A 17,953-nucleotide genomic window follows, 5' to 3' on the forward strand; every position below is an offset into this window, starting at 1 on the left:
AAACTGCAGAAATTAATGTTATTCCGTGTATTTATTTTACATATCACATTGTTTTTTTTTTGTGTCTTCCTTTTTTACAATATTATTCATTTAATAGCGACACATTATTTTCTTTTGTTCTTTCTTTCATTCTTTTTCATTTTTTTGTGATTTTCTTTTTTGTTCTATCTTTTGTTCTTTCACTTTCATTTTCATTGATTCCCTTTTTCTTTCATTGATTTTTCTTTTATTTATCCCTGATCTTTCTTTCTTCCTTCTCAAATTTTATCCTTAAATTTATCTTCTTCTTTTATTTATCCTTATAAATAAATATATAGGTAAATATAATTTGTTTATAAATCTTTCTGTTTTCTTTCATTTATTCACTTATTCCCAATTTCTTTTCTTTCTTACACTTTTTTCTTACATCCACTCATTTATTCCCAAGTTTCTTTCTTTCCTTTGTTTCATTATTTTATCCAGGTTCTTTCTTCAAGATTATTTCCTTTTTCCTTTTTTTTCTTTTATTCATTCATTTTCCCCAGATTTTCTTTATTTAATTCATTGTTTCTTTCTTTAATCCTTTCTTTATTCATTTATCCCCAATTTTTCTATCTTTGTTTTTGATTTTCTATTTTTCTTTCATTCATTTTTTAAGACTTTTTCCTTCCTTCTTTCTTTCTCTTTTTTTCTTTCTTTCTTTTTTTCTTTCTTTCGCTCTTCTTTCATTTATCCTCAAGTTTATCCTTATAAACAAATATATAAATAAAGAATTTTCTTTCATTCGTTTGTTCTTTCTTTCTTTTTTCTTTCATTCATTTATTTATTCCCAAATTTTTTTCTTTCTTTCTTTAGAGTATGCAGTTTGTTTGCTGATTCTTTGATTTCTTTCATTTTATCCTCATTTGTTTCTTTCTTTTTGTTGTCATTTTTTTCTTTTCTTCTTTCTTTCATTCTTTTCTTCCTCCCTTCACTCCAGCTGCTAATTTTGAGGAGAATTACAATTCAGTGTTGTTTTGTTTGTAATTTTCTGTATTTCTCTCACCCCTGGTGCCAGTTGTATGAGCTACAGGATTCTCTTTCTGGGAGATAAATCTGTTCATCCCCACACCTGAGTCAGTGTCTGACACTTTGATGAATGTGCCCAGCTCTGTGGTCCAGTCTGAACAAATAGCCGTCTATAAATCCAGTGATTGATTTACTGAGCGATTTGTGACACGCAGAGAAGCAGTGGCTTTGTTTTGCTGTCAGGAATATGACTAATTTTAATCAAATGTTTGAATAAGCCTTGTGGATCTATTCTGCATTAGACATTTGCTTATTCCCAGCATGCTCTTGGCCTGGTGCAGATAAATCAAGATGGAGAGTGACTGAGTGTTGATAGAAGCCATTTATTTTCATTTGCTATAAATCAGCCTTGAGGTTCACCTTGTAGCTGATGCCTGGACATTATTCATTCTGATCAAGTCACTCATCCACACTGCTGTTAACTCCATTCACTTCCAACTATTTCCATTTGCAGGGTTTGATTCGATTTAACTGACCATGCTCCTCATCCAGTTAGAACAAACAAACAATTTTTAATGCAAACTGTTTACATCTACCAAAATTCTGCAAATTGCTAAAATTAAAGGCACAAAATAACTTTTTTTTTTATTGATTATTTTGTCCATTTTATTAAATTGCTCATGTTGCTATGTTGCAGCTATTGAGGGAGGCTCAGGGCTTACTGTGAGCCAAAACTGACTGGGACTCTGGGCCGACTGGGACTCTGGGCCGACTGGGACTCGAGCCGACTGGGACTCAGAGGAGTGACTGGGACTCAGAGGAGCGACTGGGACTCAGAGGAATGACTGGGACTCAGGGCCGACTGGGACTCAGAGGAGCGACTGGGACTCAGAGGAATGACTGGGACTCAGGGCCGACTGGGACTCAGAGGAGCGACTGGGACTCAGAGGGGCGACTGGGACTCAGAGGAGTGACTGGGACTCAGGGCCGACTGGGACTCAGAGGAGCGACTGGGACTCAGGGCCGACTGGGACTCAGAGGGGCGACTGGGACTCAGAGGAGCGACTAGGACTCAGGGCCAACTGGGACTCTGGGCCGACTGGGACTCTGGGCCGACTGGGACTCTGGGCTGACTGGGACTCTGGGCCGACTGGGACTCAGAGGAGCGACTGGGACTCTGGGCCGACTGGGACTCAGAGGAGCGACTGGGACTCTGGGCCGACTGGGACTCTGGGCCGACTGGGACTCTGGGCTGACTGGGACTCTGGGCCGACTGGGACTCAGAGGAGCGACTGGGACTCAGGGCCCACTGGGACTCTGGGCCGACTGGGACTTACCGCTGACCTAGGGATGACTGACGCCATTGCTGATTGTGAGTGAGGACTGACTGTGATTTTGGGCTGACTGTGACTCAGGACTGACACAGGGCTGGTCGTGATTTAGGACTGACACTGGACTGACCGTCACTCACTGTCAGTCACTGTGACTGTCTGTGTCAGTATTAGGCCTGTGTCCCTGAGTCTCAGTTCAGGAGGTGTGAGTCTCAGTGACGTGGGCTGACCATGGCCCAGGGCTGAACGTGACTCAGTGCTGATTGTGATTCAGCGCTAACAGACAGAACTGACAGTAACTCAGAGCCTCAGAGCTGACTGACAGCTGGGTGTGACAGAACTGGTTGCTGACTGCCAGAAAGTCAGAACTGACTGTAAACACTAAGTGAAGGTTCTTACACACCCAGTGATCCAGTGTGAAAGTGGCAAATACCTCATATATCCAAAAACCTAATCTAAAATCTAAAACCCAGTTTTATTAGCTATTTAATTAGTTTGTTGTTTTGTATATATAGTTTTTTTTCCTGTATATTTTATGTTTTTTCTAATTTGCCTTTTTTATTATTTCTCTATTTGTTTTGTTTCTGGAATGTGATGTTTTTTATGAGATAATGTGATTTAGGATACTAGAAGAGGAACATAAACTAAACTGGATTTACACAAATGACTGAGGAATGAACAGTTACTGTACGTCTGTGTGAGACGCCCAGACAGACATGATGAGTGTTTTTCCTGATACTCTATCTGTCCTTACAGCACACACTAAACCTGCACTCACAATACTCCTCCAGCTCCCTCTTCTCTTACAGGAGGTGAAAATCCAATCTCTCACACAGCTGAGCCTCAGCCGCCGCAGTCCTCTATCTCATCCTATTATCTCTCTTACATGCTCTCTCACTCGCACTCTGTTTGGGTCCTTTAATCCAGACACCTATGTATGGTGTATATTCTATTACTGCAGTTATTGTACTACACCGTGCGCATGTATGTGAATGAATATTAATATAATGTATCTGATGCTATATTTAAGCCACCGCATATTTTTTTTAAAAAAAAGCTCTGCAGTTGTAGTTTAAAGGAATGCATGTACATTAAAAAAAAAATTGAAGATATTTTTTAAATTTCTTTTAATCAGGTCATGTTCGTTGTCTGACTATAAAATTTTATAATTGTACTTTATTTAAATTATACTGCTGATGTAATCTAATATAAAATATATAATGTGAAAATCATTAAAATCTCCAGAGTGAATTAATATACAGTACATTAATATATTCACTTTTTTAATAATTTCAATTGGCCTTTATGTTTAACATCATGTTTTCTTTCTCTCTCTCTCCCTGTTCTGTCTCTCCGATCGTCTCTGACGTCAGTCTGTGTACAGAGGATCTCCGGTTAGTAATGCCGTATGTCTGTGTAATTAAGCACAATATTAATATCGTATCATAATATAGTGATGTATTAATTAATAACCTTGAAAAGGCTGTGATAAGGATTTGTGTTTCACGACAGATCAAACTGGTGAACATCAACACCACGGACGTTGTAGACGGCAGACCCTCTATCGTCCTGGGCTTGATATGGACCATCATATTATATTTCCAGGCAAGAGTGTATTAATTACAACAAAAATTTTATTTTTTTTATCTTTCTCTGTCTTTGCATCAATCTTATCGCCACTGTTTCTCATCCCCAGATTGAGGAACTCACCAGCACACTACCGCCTCAGAACGTACAGACGAGCAGCACGTCTTCGGTAGACAGCTCCAACAGCACCGAGGCGACCAGCCCGCCTGTCAAACGCAAGCCCCGCCTCTCCTTCCAGGGCGGAGCCAAGAAGGCTCTTCTTAAATGGGTGCAGAAAACCGCTACCAAGTACGAACGTCAATAAACCCTCTGTAGTCCAGTTCTAGTCTCATGAAGTGAGAGGGGGCAGGGCTTGTCCAATGTGAATTTATTATAGAAGGCAAACATGTACAACCTTTTTTTTCGTCATACGCAGTTAAACTTCATCTACAAGTTTTTTATAATTTATATATAAATAAAATCCCTTTGACGTATTAAAAACCTTTTAGTGATGTTGAAAATGAATTCTCCTTTTTATTCTTGACGTCATGTATTTTTTTTATGGCTACAGGAGACTGGGTCTGGACGTCAGGGATTTCGGTCCTAGCTGGCGTTCCGGTGTAGCGTTCCACGCCGTCATCTTCGCTCTGCGTCCTCAGCTGGTGGACATGGAGCGCGTCTGGAACCAACCCAACAGAGCCAACCTGGAGGAAGCGTTCTCATTGGCTGAGAAGGAGCTAGGCATCCCGCGGCTGCTCGACCCTGAGGGTGAACATCATCCTATTTAATTATTATAACGTACTTTATTGCATGAATAATGGTTTATATCGCACTGACATTTAAATGTGGTTATGGGGTGAGAAATAAAATAAAAGGGTCATATCGCAACATTTGTAGACATTTCTATGGCACATGATATGCATCCTGATATATGCTGTAGAACGGTAATAAATACTTAGAAAGAAATACTTTCTATAAATACTTTAGGTACTGCAATGGGTTCCAAAAGTATTGGAACCTGAGGTATTCCAACCCATCAGCAAACCGACGTTCTCTTACAGTGAATTCTCAAAGTCACAATTAATTATCAGTAAGTAAGTGGTTCAAATTGAATTAAATCAATCCGTCTGGCCCGTGTATTTCAGGTTTCAGACACTCCGGATGAAAGGTATTGACCTTGCAGGAAAGCATTAGAGTTAAAGATAAGGAAATAAAATTATCATAATGTAGCTATAGGATGTACAATTATATATGCGAGATTGGACATCCCAGTAAGCACTTTTAGATCAAGAGTGAGGACAAACTTGGTGCAAAAACTGAGAGGGAAGTCACGCTGAGACCAACAGTCACGTTACAGAATACAGTGACTGAGAGTAGAGTGGGAAGGTGTGGCTAAAAAGGGGCGGGGGTAGCTCAGTGGTTAATGGGTTGGGCTATTGATCGGTAGGTTCCAGGTCCAAACTTCAGTACCACAGGACCCCAATTGCCACTGTTGCCAAGGCTCTTAATCCTCCCTTCTTAAGATGTACAGTATGATGGGATAAAATGATAAAGTTGCTCTGAATAAGGTCGTCTGCCAAACACCATAAATGTGACCCATTGCTCAGGAAGATACATATAAAAGCACAAGAATAACCCAGTAAAGTTTTTTTTTCTTGTTTGCTTTTTTTTATGTGGCCACTATATTTGTTTAAGTGCTCTGTGTGGCACAAACCTACTGTACTGTATATCTCAGTAAACACAGTCCCGACACTAGGACATGGTGGTGGCAGCATCGTGGTCTGGGAATGCCCTTCATTGTCACATTTTGTGCTTCTTGTCAAAATGTGTAGTCTATGCAGAATGGATCTACAGTAGCAGAATACTGCAGGATTTAGAGGATGACCCACTTCAGTCTGTTTATTTATTTATTTATCAAGTTAAGGGTTTAGAAGAAACTTCACCGTGGTCTCAAGCTGAAGGACAAAGTAGAGGTAAAAACGACTGGTAAGCAGTGTGCAAAACTGGTAGGAACTTACTAGTTAAATAGATTCCAGCATTCCTTTCAAGTAATAGAATGCAATACCAAGCAACGGAGAGAAATGTTACTTTTTTCAAACATCTCTTGAGGGTGCGGGCGACCAGATTCCTTCTTCATAACATGTGAAACCAACCAGTGGCATCTTTTCAAAACACACAACCTAGTGTCACTGTGATTGACGGAGAGCACAGGTTCTCTAAGACTCCCACGCATTGATGGCTGTAGCGTTGTCCATATTTAAGCTCATGATTTCAAGACAACGTGGTCCACTGTTTTCTGTTTGGCCACTTTTTTGAATTTTGACTTTGAGAATTTGCTTTCATCAAAAAACAATCAAACAATCACTGGCTTAAATACATTGTGTGTGAGTGTTATGGGGCAGAGGTGGCTCAGTGGTTAAGGTGTTGGACTACTGATCAGAAGCTTATGCGTACAAACCCCCAGCACCACCACTATTGGGCTCTTGAGCACGGTTCCTCAACCCTTAACTGCTCAGGCGTACAATGAGATGATTCGTAATCGGAATACTTTTGCAATATACTGTAATTGTACAGTAGACGTCAGAGCAGAATAGAGACACAAATCTTTTGCTTATGATTCCCTGTGTTGTTGTTTTTTTTGTTTAACCTGACACGTGCTTCAGACGTGGACGTTGATAAACCAGATGAAAAGTCCATCATGACCTACGTGGCTCAGTTCCTGATGCATCATCCAGACTCTGCGGAGACGGACAGCATCAGAAACGAGGAGGAGGTACAGTACGTCCATTCCGTGCACCTCCAACCCTTCAGCCGCTTTGTAAGCCTTTGTGATAAAGTGCACGTGGCGACCTGTGATAGTGCTCCTCAGTTTGGGGTGTTTCTAGTGCTTTTCATGTATCGCTCAAGCCAGTACAATTAAATCCTATAAATTCGCAGCACTGAATGGTCAGGTCTCTTTTCTTGTAATTATTCCTCTTCAACAGCATGACGCAAATTGTTGTATAGTTCTTACATACTGTACAGTAGCACTATGTCTATGATTGCATGATCTTAGGTTTTATTCTCTGTGCTTGTGTCTTTCCTAAATCCCGTTCTCTCTTTCTTTTCATTCTTTATCTCTCTCTCTCTCTCTCTCTTTCTTTTTTAAAACCTTTCCTTTAATAACTTGCTGTGTTGTCCTCCTTTGCTCGTCATGCTTGCCTGTGTCCCGTAGTTTGGCTTTGCGCCTGCCGTCTTTGGAGAAATGTCAGAGGTAGGCTCAGTCACGTCCCGTTCCGCGCCCGGAGGCATGCGGTTATGTTTGCTGTCGCCCGAATTACCTCCATTTACAAACATTATCCATATTCCTGATTAGAATGTGAATTATTCTGTTTACACAATGCACAGAATTTCCCACTGTCACGCTTATTACCATTACATTAGCTCTAAAGCTCAGGGGCTCATTAGCATAACAATAGCTCCTCTACGGCGTCCCGCTAGTCAGCGACGTTGTTGGGAGTCAGACGATAAGCCTCAGACCTGAATAAACAAGGTTTTCTAAAAGGGTTACGCTCGTCCTGGCCTGCTTCGACCTACAAAATCAGCCAAATCAGCTCAGCATCGTTAAAGCCGTTTAGCAATTAGAGCAGTTTGAGCCAGCTCGGCCTTAATGGAGCTGATTGGGAAGTGTAATTGGTCTAAGGAGAAATGTGATGGCAGGAAATACTTAATACCCACCGGGCTCGAGCAAGGTCATGGAGTGCTGCATGGCAACACCGAAAGAAAAGACGGTGATCATTAAAAGAAAAGGAATGTCACATGTTCACACATGACAACACACACGCTCGTTCATCTTGATAGAATTTGCTCCCAGACGTTTGGTGGTAACGCTAACTAACTAACTAACAGGACACGTCAAGTCACCCCCATCTCCCTCCCTCCTCCTCCCCCCCTGGCAGTTTCAGACCCCCTGTTGGGTGGGCGGTTTGGGGTAAATGCACACACTGATGAAAAGAAATATCTCACCCAGCAGGATGTCTCCTCACAGCTGTAAATTGCACTAAAAGTCAATCTGGGTTCAAACTCCTTATTGTAATCACGCCCAGCGTCCACCACGCAGGCTGTGTAAAATGACTCCGGGTGAGGAAGTGATGAGTTTTTTTTTTTTTTTTTTACTTTCTGTCGTTTGTTCGTTGTTTTTTTTTTTTTTTTTTTTTTTACATCTGTCTGTCTCTGGTTCTCAGCGTGAACAGAGGAACCTGCTGAGGGAGCTGAAGGTCTGGGCCGATCAGTTGGACCGGGACTGTGCCGAGGCTCGGGCAGACACCGGAGATCTCGGTCAGCAGTACCAGGTACGCCGTAATACAGTGTGCAGAAAGAAATCACGTTTTAAAAAACACTTTACTACTAAACTATAACTAGTGTACTGTATCAATCTACAGTATATCACTAATACTCTCTATTATATCACTACTATACTATATCAATATACTATATCACTTTACTATATCCTATCACTGCTATACTACTGTATATCACACCACTATAATACTATACACTATATCACTTTACTATACTCCTCTCTATCACTACTACACTATAGCTATACTATACTATACTATATCACTTCTATACTATATCACTCTACTACAATACTCTATATTATATCACTCTACTATACAATATTTCTACTACAGTATGTCACTTACTATACTATACTACTATACCACTATATTATATCACTCTACTATACTCCTAGGAATGTCACAGTATATCACTCTACAATACTCTCTATTATTTCACTACTATACTATATCAATATACTATATCACTTTACTATATCCTATCACTACTATACTACTGTATATCACACCACTATAATACTATACACTATATCACTTTACTATACTCCTCTCTATCACTACTACACTATAGCTATACTATACTATATCACTTCTATACTATATCACTCTACTACAATACTCTATATTATATCACTCTACTATACAATATTTCTACTACAGTATGTCACTTACTATACTATACTACTATACCACTATATTATATCACTCTACTATACTCCTAGGAATGTCACAGTATATCACTCTACAATACTCTCTATTATTTCACTACTATACTATATCAATATACTATATCACTTTACTATATTCTATCACTACTATACTACTGTATATCACACCACTATAATACTATACACTATATCACTTTACTATACTCCTCTCTATCACTACTACACTATAGCTATACTATACTATACTATACTATATCACTTCTATACTATATCACTCTACTACAATACTCTATATTATATCACTCTACTATACAATATTTCTACTACAGTATGTCACTTACTATACTATACTACTATACCACTATATTATATCACTCTACTATACTCCTAGGAATGTCACAGTATATCACTCTACAATACTCTCTATTATTTCACTACTATACTATATCAATATACTATATCACTTTACTATATCCTATCACTACTATACTACTGTATATCACACCACTATAATACTATACACTATATCACTTTACTATACTCCTCTCTATCACTACTACACTATAGCTATACTATACTATACTATATCACTTCTATACTATATCACTCTACTACAATACTCTATATTATATCACTCTACTATACAATATTTCTACTACAGTATGTCACTTACTATACTATACTACTATACCACTATATTATATCACTCTACTATACTCCTAGGAATGTCACAGTATATCACTCTACAATACTCTCTATTATTTCACTACTATACTATATCAATATACTATATCACTTTACTATATCCTATCACTACTATACTACTGTATATCACACCACTATAATACTATACACTATATCACTTTACTATACTCGTCTCTATCACTACTACACTATAGCTATACTATACTATACTATATTACTTCTATACTATATCACTCTACTACAATACTCTATATTATATCACTCTACTATACAATATTTCTACTACAGTATGTCACTTACTATACTATACTACTATACCACTATATTATATCACTCTACTATACTCCTAGGAATGTCACAGTATATCACTCTACAATACTCTCTATTATTTCACTACTATACTATATCAATATACTATATCACTTTACTATATCCTATCACTACTATACTACTGTATATCACACCACTATAATACTATACACTATATCACTTTACTATACTTCTCTCTATCACTACTACACTATAGCTATACTATACTATACTATATCACTTCTATACTATATCACTCTACTATAATACTCTATATTATATCACTCTACTATACAATATTTCTACTGCAGTATGACTATACTATACTACTATACCACTATATTATATCACTCTACTATACTCCTCTCTATCACTACTACACTATATCCATACTGTACTGTATCATATTATATCACTTCTATACTATATCAATATACTATATTACTTTACTATATCCTATCACTACTATACTACTGTATGTCACACCACTATATTACTATACACTATATCACTTTACTATACTTCTCTCTATCACTACTACACTATAGCTATACTATACTATAGCTATACTATACTTTACTATACTATACTATATCACTTCTATACTATATCACTCTACTATAATACTCTATATTATATCACTCTACTATACAATATTTCTAATACAGTATGTCACTTCTATACTACACTACTATACCACTATATTATATCACTCTACTATACTCCTCTCTATCACTACTACACTATATCTATACTGTACTGTACCATATTATATCACTTCTATACTGTATCTATACTATACTACAGTCCAACAGTCCGCAATTTTTCTTATAATGCAATATAAGAAGTGTTTTTTTTATTATTGTTAATATTATGTTGAATAAACATTTAAGAAAAGCAATAAGAAGCAAGTGCACTGAACTGTCATTTATATCTACTGTAATGTAGATCAGAACAGGAGTAAACACAACTAGAAATAGGTAAATATTATGATGTGTTATTTATATATATATATATTAAAAAACTTTAATAACCCCAAAACATCATGATCATGTTTTCTTTAATTCGTACATGCTGAGCAGTTAGTAAGTGTACTAATTTCACTTTTTTATTTTTTTCAACATCCAGCTGTCGACTTTTATACAGTATGAGCCTGTTTATAGCCGACTGAACCTGCGCTGTAAAAGGAAGTGATGAGCCAGCAGTCGTCTCGTGGTGTGTGTAATGAGTGTGTGTGAGCAGGCCACAGCCCGGGGGTGTGTTCCATATTTAACTAAGTGCTCTATGGGAAATTACATTGAAATAGAGGGAGAGGAATATAAATACCTTTTACTGCATAAATAAAAGGGGCGTTCAAGTCAAACTGGGACGTGTGATGAAATTTCTGATGAATGAACACGGGAAAACATATTGATATTCACAGAAGACTTCAAACACAGTACGGTGATGCGACTCTTAGCCGCGGTAAAACGTTTGAATTTGGGCGGTTCTGATCCGATCCTGGAGGGCCGGTGCCTGGCACACCACAACACCTATACTCAACCACTGGACCTGTTAATTAGCAGATGAGTTGAATCAGCAGAAACACTGAGTCCATACTGGACTGGAATTGAACTGCCTTGCTGTAGAGGATCAGATAAGCAATCTTCTAAATGGACCCATTGAGTGAGTTTATTTCAGTAAGAGTTTATGTGCATGATTAACAGGATCGAAAGCCGTCTTCAAATCTACACGCACAGCTCTGACAGCTTGCTGCATCAGTAGAATGAGTTGTAAAGGATGAAAATATATGATCTTACTTAAACTATCACTTAGCAACCTTAGAAGAAACAGGAAGAATGCTCATGGCCTGATCATTTGGAACATCATCAGGATTCAGTGATTTGCAACAACAGTTGTAGACTTCTCGTTATTAGGAAAAGAAACTTTATGTATTAAAGCTGTTTATGTCATTAGGTGGTGAAAGGTGTCATTTTTTTTATGATCATTGTTAAAGTGGTATCTTCAAAATGGAGATTCGCTAGAGGCCATTACATCATATATACAGTAGCACATGAACTTAAATAGATTGTAGAATTGATGCAAACAGGGTCAGGGTCATATCAAGGTCAAGTGTCTGAAATCGTTTTTCTTTAATAGCTTCCTCGGCGTGTAAAAGTATGTACACTGCCCAGCCAAAAAGAAAGTCACACACTCCCAGGACCTCACTGACCGCTTTGCTGGCGAATTCATGTGTGAACATAGATGTGATAATCATGTGATTCAGTTCATTCAGGTCGTCAGCTGACTTAATTTTATTGCCTCATAACGTTGCTGCGTCTAAACCTGAGCGACTGATCAACACCAGATCATAACCCCGCCTCCAGGGGCTAAGAATGCATGATGGGAGCATCGCTTCATGTGCTTCCCTTCTTACCCTGACACGCCCATCACTCTGGTATAGGCTCAATCTGGACTCGTCAGGTCACATGACCTTTTTTCCATCGCTCCAAAGTCCAATCTTTATTCTCCCTGGTTTCTACGGTCACATTTTTACCATGCAGTTTTTTTTTACGAAATGTTTAAGTGATCAATGTGTTGGACAATTTATAACCCAATTCCAATCATCTCCTTAACTGTTTTCAGTGCTTGATGCGGCCCAGTAATTTAACCCCTCTAATGTGGTGATGTTTTTTTTTTTGTTTTTAGACAGTGTATATTTAAACAGTATTTAATGGCATACATATTTATTAACGATAAACACTAGAAGTTGTGTTGCACTTCTTCTGAATTGTATATATTTCTTTATTTGTGTTTTTTGTATTTGCCATTTTTCAGGTCTTTAAGCATTACCATGTGCAGTATGAGATGAGGAGGAGACAAGTGGAGTCCTGCATTCAATCCACTCAGAAGGACGGCATGCTCACTTCAGACCAAGCTCTGGTTAAACAGGCCTGGGAGAGGCTATCTGCTAGGGTAGGACACACACACACACACACACACACACACAGAATCTGCCGTGATTTACAGTATCACAGGCTTACATCAAACCTTGCCTAGGGATCTCCGTTTTTTTTTTTTATGCAAACAGCTACAAGTACAGTACTGTGCATTAGTCTTGATCGACCCCTCCTTTCTTTACTTTTGCTTCCAAAGCTCCAGACTTTCTTGTATTTTTAATGCAGTCTTTAGAAATAGTTCTCCAGGATATATACATATTTCTTCATATATTCCTGTCTGCTTTCTTGAAGTCTGTTTTTTCATGAAGTTGTAATTGTTCCATGTGGTAAAGGATCATAGTCTACATATTCCCCAAATGTGGTTTCAAGCCCCTGATCTGCAATACATATGAAACGATTTTGGTGGTGTGCTGCTGTGGGAAAATAATCAGTGAACGATCGGAATGATGCGGTTAAATTAAACTGAATTAAATTAAATTGAATTGAATTTTAAAAAATGATGCGGCTTGTTTCCCCTCTCAGCTCCTGGAGTGGCATGTGCAGCTGGATGGTGGGTTGCCAGATCCTCTGGGCTCTGTAGGTGTGTGGCTGCATCAGGCGGAGAAGATCCTCCAAGAGGAACTGGTTCCTCAGGAGAGCCACGAGGAGACTGCCAATGTCATCCATCGGACACGGCAGCTCCATCAGGTAGATGAGAAATCACAGCAGGGAGGAGAGGAAACGGGAAATGAGAAATGGTGTGTCCGAGGGGGAGATTGGAGGAGTGACTGTGATGGATGCGCACGATTTGGTTTTTCCGCAGGAGATCTTGTGCCAGGTTGAATCGCACCAGCAGACCTTTCAGCGTTACCACAGGGAGCGGAGCGTCGGCGGCGTTCCTGTACCTGCTGAGCAGCTCCAGGACATGGAAGAGAGGTGTGACGAGGACTAATCTACGACTTTTAAACTGTTTGCATATTCATCACAAATAACAATAAATTGGGCTTCTTTTAGGTTTCGTTATTTTCCTGCTAACAGATAAATTAAACTATAAACTGTACAATAAAACATCAGACAGTAATAGAAGGCGTGGCCAAAGATCTGAATGCCTGATTCTGATTGGTCTGAAGGAGTTCCATCTGCAAGGCAAATCACAAGTTTATTGGGCCAGGGGTAGCTCAGTGGTTAAGGCATTGGACTACGGTTCGGAAGATCCCAGGTTCAAACCCCACAACCACCAAGTTGCCACTGTTGGGCCCTTGAGCGCGGCCCTTAACCCTCAACTGCTCAGATGTGTAAATGATAAAAATGTAAGTCGCTCTGGATAAGAGCGTCTGCCAAATGCCTAAATGTAAATTGTTTATTGTTATTTCTGCGGTACGTAGCTATTCATATATTAATAACGTCTTTGGTTATGTTTAATGTCACACATCGATTTGGTTCCTGTTAACGTTTACGTTAAAGCCGCTGATCATGTTACGACAAAACCACAAAGCGTAAACCTGTTAATCAGCTGTTACAGTGATGGCACTGGAGACTCCTTCCACAAATATCAAACATCTACGTACATAATGTTCACTAGTCACTAATCAGAATGCAGATTTCGGCAGCGCTGAGTTACAAAAACAATCATAACCAAACTACATCCTGTCTAACAGATTAAACTACATAGCTACCTCCTCGCACGTTCATCTGAGCAAACTGGAATACTGGGAGTCGAGGCATCGCATGCTGGACTTCCTGTCGCTGGGCGAATCCAAGCTCAAATCCTGGATAATTAAATACGGACGGCGGGAAACAACCGAGCTTCTGCTCCAGAGCTACATGGTGAGTGTAGAGGCAGTCTGATCGAATGAGCCAATCGAGCGCCACGACTCGCGGAGTTGGATTTCATTTAGCCATTTTTCAATTACAGATAAAACAGATAACATTGTTAGGAGTCTTATGCAAGGGTTATACAAGTCGAATTGGGACTTTCTAATGAATGTAGGTTTAAAACAGATTTACATTCTGTAAAACATTTGAAACGTTTTAAAGAAAGTCGTACGTCTATGAATGACGATCGCGATCAAGGTGGCTCGGGGCCCACTACAGGCATTCCTGTGAACACGTACAGTATATCTTATTGCCAGCCTGCAAAAGGGATGTGGGAACTAAACGCAAATGTAATTGTTTTCTGTTATTCTGCAAAAGTCCCAGTTTGACTTGAACACCTTTGGTATTTGAATACATGGCTCGCTGTAGCAGAATTTTCAGCTCAAGCCCCTGAGTGGCGCAGCGGTTAAGTGCTCTCTCTCTCTATCATCCGGAGATCGCAACTTTGAATCCCGCGTGATGCTGTAGCCTCTCGTAGCTGGGTGTCTGGAGAATTCAATTCAATTCAATTCAATTTTATTTGTATAGCGCTTTTAGCAATTTTCATTGTTGCAAAGCAGCTTTACATAGTCAAAAAAATTATTTAGGTTTGTATGAAATGTGAATTTGTATGAATCAAAATGGTCAGGTTGTCCCTGGTGAGCAAGCCGAGGGCGACAGTGGCAAGGAAAAACTCCCTGAGATGGTAAGAGGAAGAAACCTTGAGAGGAACCAGACTCAACAGGGAACCCATCCTCATTTGGGTGAAACAAAAAGCAGTAAATGATCTGCATTTATACAGTGTGTAGGGTGGGAGGCAGTTCAGCTATAATAGCTGATGTTAATTGATGTTAATATGGAGTCCAGGTAGTTATTGAAGACCCAGGTAGACTTGTAAGAAGTTCCAGTCATGAACTATCGAACTGTCAAGTCCCCAGAGAAACAGTTACCAACACCAGTCAAGGCCAGAACCATTTTCTAGGTAGAGAGAATCATTCCCAGACACCAGACGCATCCCAGAGAGACACACGGGGCATCCATGTGACGAGATCTTCAGCCAGAAGTGGGGCACCAGGATGGGTCAGACAGGTCCGGAGGGCAGAGGGAGTCTGGATCACTGGCAGCTCAGGAACGACATGTGTAGCTCGACAGAGAGAGAGAGAAAGAGTGAAAGGGGGGGACAGGAGGAGAGAGGAAAAAGAAAGGGGGGAAAGAGAAGAAGAGGAGAGATGGCAGTTAGGTATGGTCACAGTCACACAATGTATAATGTGAATGTATATTAACTGTAGCGTGCAAGCAGAGACTCCGGCAGGACTAACTATGACAGCATAACTAAAAGGGAGAGCCAGAAGGAAACACAAACATGAGGGCTTCCTGACATGTAAAGCAAACAATCACCTCACCGTCAGCAAACCTGAGTGATCAATGAGAGTGAGGAAGACAGCATCCAAACATACCAGTTCACCATAATACTCTACGTCCATGAGTCCCCCAGATCTGCTCCTTTACCTATGGCAAATCTATTTATAAAAATGCTCGGCTAAATAAATAGGTTTTTAGCCTGGACTTAAACACTGAGACTGTGTCTGAGTCCCGAACACTATTTGGAAGACTATTCCATAACTTTGGGGCTTTGTAAGAAAAAGCTCTGCCCCCAGCTGTATTTTTCATAATACGCGGTACTGACAAGCAGCCTGCATCCTTTGATCGAAGTAGGCGTGGCGGATCGTAAGACACTAGCAGTTCGCTCAGGTACTGCGGCGCGAGACCATTTAATGCTTTATATGTCAAGAGTAGTATTTTAAAATCAATGCGAAATTTCACAGGGAGCCAATGGAGTGAAGATAAGATAGGGGTGATGTGCTCATATCTTCTGGTTCTGGTGAGGACTCTCGCTGCTGCATTTTGGACTAGCTGAAGCTTATTTATGCATCTAGCTGAACAACCAGACAGTAAGGCATTACAATAGTCCAACCTAGAGGTGATAAAAGCATGAACTAGTTTTTCTGCGTCGTTTAGCGACAATAAATTTCTTATTCTGGCAATATTTCTGAGGTGAAAAAATGCTATCCTGGTAATATTATCTACATGTGCTTCAAATGAAAGGCTGGAATCAATAATCACACCAAGGTCTTTCACTGTTGCATTTGATGGAACAGAAAGGCCATCTAAAGTTACGGTATGATCTAAAATTTTACTCCTAGCTGTATGCGGTCCTATGACTAGAACTTCTGTCTTATCCGGATTTAGCAGAAGGAAGTTAGTTAGCATCCAATTTCTTATGTCCTGCACACATTGCTCAATTTTAGTAAGCTGTTTTTTCTCATCAGGTTTTGCTGAGACATATAACTGTGTATCATCAGCATAACAATGAAAACTAATACCATGCTTACGGATTATGTTGCCCAGAGGAAGCATGTAAAGGGAAAAAAGCAGTGGACCTAAAACTGAACCCTGCGGAACGCCAAACTCCACTAGAGAACATGCAGAATAATCACCATTTAAGTCTACATACTGATAACGATGGGTCAGATAGGATCTGAGCCAGGAGAGGGCTGTACCCTTAATTCCCACTACATTTTCTAATCTGTGAAGAAGAATAGCGTGATCAACAGTGTCAAAAGCTGCACTGAGGTCAAGTAATACAAGCATAGTTACACAACCCTGATCAGAGGCCAATAGAATGTCATTTACTACTTTAACGAGCGCCGTCTTTGTACTGTGATGAGGCCTAAATCCTGACTGATACAGTTCATGTATGCCATTCCTATGTATATATGAGCATAGCTGCTCCGCTACTATCTTTTCCAGGATCTTGGAGATAAAGGGGAGGTTTGATATTGGTCTGTAACTGGACAGCTGACAGGGGTCGAGGTCAGGTTTCTTAATTATTGGTTTGATAACTGCTAATTTAAAAGATTTTGGAACATATCCAATGCTGAGTGAAGAATTAATTATTCTCAACAGGGGTTCTATTATTGCTGGTACTATCTGTTTAAGAAAATGTGTCGGTACAGGATCTAATATACAGGTTGATGAATTTGAAGAAGAGATGAGTGAAATTAGTTCATTCTCTTCAAGGGGAGTAAAGTATTCTAGGTTCTGGTCTGACATGGCTAGATTAACATCTGCATCAATTACATTGTTCGGTTTCAAAACCTCAATTTTATGCCTAATATTTACAATTTTATTATTAAAAAAGTTCATGAAGTCCTCACTATTGCATGATGTTGTTGTGGAGATTTCTGCAGTGGTCTTATTTCTGGTTAATT

General features: G+C 39.5%; 1 protein-coding gene across 1 annotated transcript in view; it reads left to right on the forward strand.

Annotated features, from left to right (window-relative positions):
• syne1a (spectrin repeat containing, nuclear envelope 1a) overlaps positions 1-17,953 on the forward strand; it is a 202,842-nt gene that overhangs the window by 34,549 nt on the left and 150,340 nt on the right. Inside the window, 11 exon segments of the mRNA XM_053488825.1 lie at positions 3,692-3,712; positions 3,831-3,923; positions 4,015-4,193; positions 4,456-4,652; positions 6,548-6,675; positions 6,891-6,917; positions 8,108-8,215; positions 12,727-12,864; positions 13,371-13,535; positions 13,651-13,763; positions 14,486-14,654. Coding sequence (XP_053344800.1) covers positions 3,692-3,712; positions 3,831-3,923; positions 4,015-4,193; positions 4,456-4,652; positions 6,548-6,675; positions 6,891-6,917; positions 8,108-8,215; positions 12,727-12,864; positions 13,371-13,535; positions 13,651-13,763; positions 14,486-14,654 — 1,338 coding nt within the window.

This window comes from Clarias gariepinus, chromosome 27 (assembly GCF_024256425.1).
Source record: "Clarias gariepinus isolate MV-2021 ecotype Netherlands chromosome 27, CGAR_prim_01v2, whole genome shotgun sequence".
In the NCBI taxonomy this organism is placed as follows: domain Eukaryota; kingdom Metazoa; phylum Chordata; class Actinopteri; order Siluriformes; family Clariidae; genus Clarias; species Clarias gariepinus.